The 8905-nt window shown below is 31.4% G+C and overlaps 1 protein-coding gene across 1 annotated transcript; it reads right to left on the bottom strand.

Annotated features, from left to right (window-relative positions):
* Positions 1 to 257: 257 nt before the first annotated feature.
* On the bottom strand, positions 258 to 1954 carry LOC118046762 (uncharacterized). The gene is made up of 2 exons (XM_035055773.2): positions 1362 to 1954; positions 258 to 676 (listed from the first exon to the last, which is right to left on the bottom strand). Exons 1-2 carry the CDS (start codon positions 1887 to 1889, stop codon positions 575 to 577), a joined length of 630 nt encoding a protein of 209 aa, XP_034911664.1. The 5' UTR covers positions 1890 to 1954; the 3' UTR covers positions 258 to 574.
* Positions 1955 to 8905: the final 6951 nt, after the last annotated feature.

The following is an 8905-nucleotide window of genomic DNA, read 5'->3' as shown; positions in this document are numbered from 1 at the left end:
TTCATATCTCCCATTTGAATTATAACACCTAGAAAACGATGATTGTATAAGATTTGATGGAATTAGAGCAATAATTCTAGAGTATAACAAATACTGGTAAACAAGCTTAAGTGGCAAAGGTACGTCAATCTTTGACAAAGATCCTTAAGCAGTTGGTATTTTTAAAAATATAAATTTAATAATTTTTTAAATCAAGCACGATTGCAATGAAAAACTATTTAGAGTGTCTTGTCGCATCCAGCAGTCACTTGTGATGGTGCTCAATGATTTTGCTAGATAAGCTTCATTAACCACATGATTTTACATAAGAGCAGCTTAAGATTAAACTAACAACTTCTCAATGCCCTCCAAAAGTACACATGAGAATATGGAGATCGAATGCATGAGAATACAATCATTGCCACAAAATAGATACAGCAACACAAAAATACAACTCCATAAAAGTAACTTGAGTTTATTCTCTACTGGATGTGAGCTTTACTTGAAGAGTTTCCAGTCATTTGTTCTTACCTCATCAGCAATTACAGTACGATTGAAGCACTTGACTTCTGATAAAATGCATCATTGTTTTCTTTCACATAATGCTACAGCTAAATTTTGATGAATCATCATCATCATCACCATTAGTTATGCAATCACGAACACTTTTAAAGTATTTAAGCGCCATGTCTCGCTTCTGAAATTAAAGATAATACGCAAATATATTAGAGGCTGAGTTCATATTTTTATAAGCAAACACATTTTTTATACTTAATATATAGTATTTATTTATCAATTAGATGGAGAGAATATTTGTATTAATGAAAATATGAGGATTCCAACTAGTTATTTTTGAAGCCAGTCCTGAAAATATAAATTAATCTCTTCATCCAGATCAGAATTAAAGAACTTCAATCAATACGGGAATTCAAATGACACTCATCGTTGACTACCATTCCCTTTTTCTTACCGAGTTTTTCTCTTATCTCAATACCAAGGAATTGAAATATTAAAAAATAAAGTTCAGAATCATAAATAAAAATCATTAATTTAGATAGACTAAAATGAAGATTTTCACAAGAAAATGAATAAAAGCACAGTTTTAATTAAAACAATTGGTCATTGTTTTTATTATTTTTTTAAGACTAGCCTTAAATTCTATTTCATTAAATTGATCTTTGATTTAATTTCATGACACTTTGAATTAGAAAGATCATGTAAAGAAAATAAAATCTCAACACATAAAAATGACAGCTGAAATTGAAAATAAATAAATAAAAATATCGACTATCAAAAAGAAAAAGAAAAAAACGTAAAGCTCCGAAAACAATTAGATTTAGGCAAATGTATTGTAATAAGTAGTAAACAAATCAGTGAATTACCCTTCTGGGGCGGGGCGCCGCTTGTATCGCGCTCCTGCTTTGACGTAGTAAAGTATAGTTATCGCAGAAGATGTGCCCATCGTTGTGTGCGAACTTTTTACCACCATAACAATCACAACAAATTTCATAGGTGCTAACTGAAACATTGAAGAAACATTGAGAGCAACTGAAGTATGCTCCTGCCAAGAACTTCTCACAACCCTTGCAAATTAGAGCTCTTCCACTCTTCATGAGGTAGAACAAGACGATGGCTTCCTCAAAATCCAAGCTTCCATTGTCGTCCTTGTCCAGCGCCCTAAAGATGCTCTGTTGAGCGAAACCCGTGGCTTTTTTTTTCTTGAGATAGTCAACGTATTCAAGTAGGCTAATTTTCCCGTCGCCGTTCTTATCCATGGCATTGAAAGCTTTTGCGGCGTTTTTCTTTTTCCCATCGGGCAGATGATCATAATAAGCTACAGCAGCCCGGCGAATCCCCTCCATAGCATCCGTACTACTACCCTCCATAGCAGCCTTACTCCTCCCCTCCATATCTATTTTCTTCTTAGATGTACAATTTTAACCCTCAAAAGAAAATTTGGTCTGCATCTGATTAGACAGTGATTTATATGAGTCTGTGTGGCTGTGGCTGTGTCTGTTTGGCTGTGGCTGTGATTTAATTAAAACACAGTCGCAGTCGTTTGGTAAAAAATATGAAGCAATATACTGTTCATGAATCTTACTTGTTTTTTGGGTTGAAAATGCAGTTAAATAAAAGCAATGATTTCTTGCTTTTCTTGCACTGTACATGTTAATTGTACTGTTTAATGAACAGTGCAATTAACATGAACAATGTAATTCTCTTGCATTGTGTGAATTTTATTTTATTTATTTATTTTTAATATGTTAATTTTTTTTTTAAAAAAAACTAATTTAGTGTGAATTTTATACCTGATAATATTTTTATCTAATTTTATTACACGCTAAAAAAATTATGGAAACTGTAGTTCTTGTCGGATGTATTTCGTACGTAATGGAATTATAGATGGTTTCATGGAAAAATAAAAAATATTTTATATAAATAATGATTTATTTCATGATGTAATAACAATAATTAAATTCACAATATTTAAATTAAATATAATCAATATTAATATATATTTTTTAAAAATTATTTTATAATCTCAATTTTAAAAGCTTTCTTAACCAAACACATTAAACTATTTTTTCTTTAACCTCAATTTCAATCATAGTTTTAACCAAACATCTATTTTTTCAAACCAACTTCAACTAAAAGTATTTTTTATAAAACAATATTTTTCAAACCACAACCACAACAGCTATCGTAATACCAAACACACTCTATAGTACTGGTAAGTAACAAAGGCAATGCAGTTTTTTTGTTTTAAAAAAACTTTAATTTATTAAGAAAAAAAAAAATATTTTTAAGAAATTAGAATGACTTTATTTTTATCAGCTAAAAGCAAGGTGAACCATCTTATTTTTAAAATTAACCACAAAAATTTCATAATAAATAAATAAATAAAATAATACAATTATAATCATGCTTGTTTTTTAACAACATCAATAAAATTTGAGTTGAATATCTTATAAAAATTAGGTTTATTGATCTCAATTTTTTAAAAAATAATAATTAAAATGACATTGTTTTATGAGTTTTATATTTTTTAAAATTATTGGGTTAAAGATCGGATTTTAACCGGTGAAACTCAAATCAACTCAGTGAAGGGATGAAACTAGATTTTTATCTGAGTTAATGACGTTTTTTTCTTCTTTTATCTATTTTTTAATCTGAACGGTTCAAGCAAGTCAATAAGATTCTAAATTCACCTTCCAGGTTGGTCGGAGTTCACTGAAGCCGCGACCCAAAGCCCAAGGATACCCAGCTACTGCCTACTACTATGAGAGGCCCCCACAAATTAGGTTTTGGAGACAATCTTTTCTTTGATTCCACCTACGCAGAAATTATTTATTTCTCCTCAATAATTCTATTGACTATTACCATAAACAAATCTGATCATACCATCCAACCCAGCATCTTGGAGTCCATTATAAAACTAACACATTCACATGACAAAGAGATTAGTAGAACTTGATGAATGATTATTCCTTTTTTTTTTTTCATTTTATAATTTGAATTTGATGAAAGATTGCAGGAAATAATAATAATAATAATAATAATAATAATAATGATAATGATGATATTAATTAGTAGTAATAATAATTATGCTAATAATAACAACAATAATCTATTTCTAGGTTATTCCTCAAATTCATCTTTTTTCTTTCCAAATTAAAAATATAAAATAAAGAAAGCAAGAAGACTGACGACTTGGAAAAGCATACTATAAAGGATTTCAAACATATAGGAAGATCAAATTGCAATTCTAGACAAATTAGAAGTCTAATTGTAGCTCGTTACACCCAAACCTGGAGAGACAATGTAGATTCAAGGTCAAATCAAATCATTATTAGACAAATATGCATAATTTTTAAATTTAAAGACATAATTAGATTTTTAATAAGCCAATTTGATTTAATCATAGGCCAAATTAAATTATTAGTTATGTTAAAGAATTAATTTGGATCCAATTGAACGATTTAATTAAGTATAAGAACTTAATTATACTTTAAATGGGTCAAATTAATTTTATTAAAGATTTAATTGGTGAACACTTAAGTTTAAGAGCTCAATTTGGACTTAAGTAAGAATATTGGAATTTTAGAAGACCAAATTCAATTTTTACCATGTTAATTAATTGAAATAAGGGGTAAAATCATAAGAAAATCAAAGTTTTGGGGTCAATTAGGAGTTAAATTGAAGAAATTCACATCTAAGGACCAATCAAATTAATTTTATTTAGGGCTTAATTGGTGAAGAATTAATTTTGAGAGCTCAATTTGAACTTAATTAAGAAGGTTGGCATTTTAGAAGATCAAATTCATTTTTTACCATGTTAATTGATTGAAAATTAGGGGTAAAATCATAAGAAAATCAAAATTTTTAGGGTCAATTAGGGGTTAAATTAAAGAAATTCGCATCCAGTGATCAATCTGCAAAAGACATCAAATTATAGGACCTAATTGATTGCAATCAAGGGTTAAATTAAAAAAAATTAAAAATTTAATGTTCAATTGAGGTCAAATCACTTAAATCCAAGACTAATGATTAAAATAAAAAAGACATTAAACTTTTATCATTATTATTAACAATATTATTACTAATGACCTTTTGGTTTCTTTATTGACCATGATTGATATTGATCTTGATTGGCATGTGTACCAAAAAGATAATCATGAAGCCACACAGCTTTCGATGACATGTCAAAGAGGATGTAAAACTACACAATATTTTAGGACATGCTAGAAAAGTTAGTGGGAGAGATGTCGCCTGCTTCCCAAGAAAAAAAAAAAAAACAACAAACATGCCCATATCAGAGGGAGGTTAGTGGAACTTGATGAATGATTACTCCTTTTATTTAATAGTTTGAATTTTATCGCACGTGTGCAACGTCGTGATGAATGCTTCCACTTTATTGGTTTGAGTATCTGGAAAATAGGGTAGATAAGAAATTCTTGTATGTTATTAGTGAAAAGAGAGAACGGGAGTCACCACCTAGTTTTTGGTTACTAGGAACCTTAATTGATCTCAAATATTGGGCACAAGGACTGGTTGTGTAAGGAAAAAAATATTACCATCCCAAATACATCATACCTAAGGTAAGCTGCATTGTTTGATTGTCTGATATAAACTAAGGTATTGCCACGTTTTCTAATTGTTGATCTCTCTAAGGTTTAAGAAAAATCCTTCTCGGTAAGGAGATTCTTATCTTATCGGATAAAACATAATCATTCTAATGTCAATAGAAAGAATAACTAATGCTTATTTAATATTAGGAATACGTCTTATGTATAAGTTCATAATCCTTGATATTAAATGAAAATAAAAATTTTTTTTTGAAATTTTTGAAATATTAGCCTAGTTCTCGTGACTTCTAATGAAATTCCGGCAGAGTTTCTCCTATACCGGGAGGTCCCAAGTTATCGATAATTTACCCTGCACACAATTATAATCACATCCCACCCATAATCACATCCATAATTGATACAAATCAACCATTTAATTCATTCGAGAATATACTCGGGATAAATTTTCGTACTCAATCTCCATCTCATATCATTGAGTAATTAAAAAAACCATCCAATCATTGAAATTTCATATATAAGCACAACACAGTTTAGCATTCTAAACATAAGATAGTACACTATAATTTCCCAAGCATAGATTAATACATTAATATTCCAAAAACAAAAAAATATAAGGGGTTTACTATTCTATTCAGGTTACATGTTTACTACGTAGCAAAATTACATAAATAATCCCTTAAGTTCCTAAATTATACAAAAAGGGATCAAGGAACCTAAATTCTACTCCTGATGTGAATGAGAGGGACCTGCAAAACATAAATTTCCCATATAATTAAAAATAACTAAAATATAAATAATTCACGAAAGAAAATTATACATCACATCTACCTATTTATGTCATATGCAATTTAACACACGACCACCAACCCCTTTTAAGGATTATCAAATTTGTTTCCTTTAACTACTTCTCCCCATATCGAGAAGACTAGTGCCGACACTAATGACCTCTATTAGTATCTTTAGTTTTCCTTCCTGGGGTCAACTAATCAAATTCATGAAAATGCTGACACGAACACGACTGTTGGTGTCATTAACTATTTTTGAACTGAAATAGTTAATCAATGTTCCATGTTACCTTGGGAGGTCCTCGGGTATGCCGATGTCAAGAATTCTTGACATCATTAGCTTTCACATTGGAAAGCTAATCAAGTCTATAAATTTTGTTGATATCGACGTCACCCGCTGATATCATTAACTATTTTGAACCCGAATAGTTAATCAAGTTTTATATTTCTCCTCCCGCGTACCGGTAATGCCAATGTTAACCAACTTGGCTAACATCATTAGCCTCCCATATCTGGGACATGCTAATCAAATTCGAGAAACAGTCATTCCCAAAATTCATTGTTACTATTCATTTCCTCTAAAAGAACCCATAAATTAAATCTAGTTCTCCATTACCGGAAAGCTAATCAAGTCTATAAATTTTGCCGATATCGACGTCACCCGCTGATATCATTAACTATTTTGAACCCGAATAGTTAATCAAGTTTTATATTTCTCCTCCCGCGTACCGGTAATGCCAATGTTAACCAACTTGGCTAACATCATTAGCCTCCCATATCTGGGACAGGCTAATCAAATTCGAGAAACAATCATTCCCAAAATTCATTGTTACTATTCATTTCCTCTAAAAGAACCCATAAATTAAATCTAGTTCTCCATTTCTATTTTCCCGTCATTTAACCTTTCTTTCCCCCTTTTCTTTTCCTCATCTATAAGCACTAATTTTTTATAGTTCAATAGTTTGTAAAATAATTATGAACTAGAGGAGATATAGGTATCGAGTACTTACCTACTATGGACGCTCGACTTGCGTTCCCCTGTTATGTTGCATTCCTCCCGTGGTTCCTCCTGAAACCACAAAAACCCATCATTATTTCCATGTTAATCCACATATCACAACATAACAACAGAAATGGTGATAATATTCATTTCTCTTTATCATTATTCTTTCTCACCTAAATCCCTCATTATTATCCTTTAAAATTTCAGCTCATTAGTAATCCTAATGAACATTATGAATTTAATTTCAATCATATTTTATTCCTTTCTGAAGATCACGACACAATGTTACATATTTTACCAAGGGCATGAAAACAAATTCTACTCTTCGTATGTCTAAATCTCGTCGTTTTGTTGACTTGGCCGAATCTGCTAGTAGGGGTGGCAGCTTGACCTCTCCTCATATTTTTATTTGTATCTAGAGTTCCAGCACTCCAAATTAGGCAAGGTCAAACTCGTTAGAAATTTAACACTTCTGGCTACAACTTCTATGAAGGGACCCTCTCTGGAATCTATCTTCTTCATATCCAAATTCCCTCAGGAACCAGGGCGACAAATTTGCCTTGTTTCGTAAATGGACAAGGCATCTCCAATTTTATCTCCACTCCATACTTCCTCATCAGGTACGCCCATGCCTTCCCCTTATTCATGGTAATCCGTCTCATTTATGACCTCTCAAGGTGTTAATTAATTAAGCAACCATAAGTTCTCCTTCCCTCTTTTCCTTTCCTCTAATGACCGACCCTGCATCTGTTCTCTCTCTCTCTCTCTCTCTCTCATATATATATTCCTTTCACCCCTCCACATTCAAGACCATTTATATCACTAAATTATGCATGAAGAATTACTCAATCCACCAGAATTTTCCCTTCCCTCCCTGGTTTAGCCCTTGGCCGAAACATGCTTAAGGGAACCAAGGGTTACCTTCCTCTCTTTTATGCACTCATTTCATCTTTTTAAGGCACCTAAAATATTGTAGTTGATTAGTACTTAAAAGTGCATGTTTATCAAGGTTTTATATCATCATTTTGCACTTGAAGTATCAATAACTCCTTAACTAAAGCATGTTTTATAATAACAAGTTTGATATTATAAGATACCTTAATTTATGGTAAATGCTCATTTAAATGCAGGACTATCACATAAATAAAAGGATTGATTGATGAGTTTAAGCATTGAAAGTTAAAGGACAAAGAGATGGCCAAACTTAGAAAAGAGATGTCGGTGCAGTCCAAACCGGAACATTGCTCGGTAATTGGATCATATTTGGAGATCTAGATCTCGGATTTAAGTCCATTTTATATGGATGGAAAGGTAAAACATAGGCCTACAACTTTCATTTGGACACCAAGATCTAAGAAGGCTGTTTTCAAGTCCAAATTACAGGAACAACGAAAAAGTCCGAAGCTGTCCTGCAGCCCAGACACTATTTAGTGTTCAGCCCATATCTTGAGTTCTAGAAGTTCAAATGACCTCATCTTTTTTTTGTTGGAAAGCTGAGAAAATTTCCTAGAACATTCCTGAGGATTATGGGCAAATTATGATGTTAGAAATGACGTCTTGTTCAGACAAGAAGATAAGGATTGTCACCAAGTCAAGATGTGGCCACCCACTCATCAATTAGTCAACAAATCAATAGTTCTAAATTTTGGCCTATAAAAGGAGGCACTTACCATGTATTGAGGCATCTTGGTTTTCAAATCAAGATCATGCTCTTGCTTTCTCTCTTTATATTGCTTATGTTTTGCTTTCATTAATATCAAGTTTATGCACTTTGTTTCCTTTCCTTTACTTAGTTAACCTCTTTCTCATTTATGTTCTTATCTTGTTCATTTATGTTTCTTTCTTTCATTATGTTTAGCTAAGTTAATTATGTCAAGGTGAAAAGGGTACACTAATGGTGTAAGAATAAGTATAATATAAACTTAACATGGACCTTAACGTTGGATACTAACATGTTTTATATTTGTTATCTTGTTCACTTTTAATACTTTGCTTGTTAAATGGTTAATCTAGATTTATGTTGTATAACACTTGGTACAAAAAATACTTGG

This window comes from Populus alba, chromosome 19, assembly GCF_005239225.2.
Source record: "Populus alba chromosome 19, ASM523922v2, whole genome shotgun sequence".
In the NCBI taxonomy this organism is placed as follows: Eukaryota; Viridiplantae; Streptophyta; class Magnoliopsida; order Malpighiales; family Salicaceae; genus Populus; species Populus alba.
The sequence above is the reverse complement of the archived record's forward strand: the minus strand, read 5'-3'. Positions and strand labels throughout refer to the sequence as shown.

Coding starts and splice junctions, on each gene's coding strand:
- LOC118046762 (XM_035055773.2), bottom strand. CDS start 1,889: ATGGAGGGGAGGAGTAAGGCTGCTATGGAGGGTAGTAGTACGGATGCT. Junction 677..1,361: donor CGGCGCCCCGCCCCAGAAGG/GTAATTCACTGA, acceptor CTTTAATTTCAG/AAGCGAGACATGGCGCTTAA.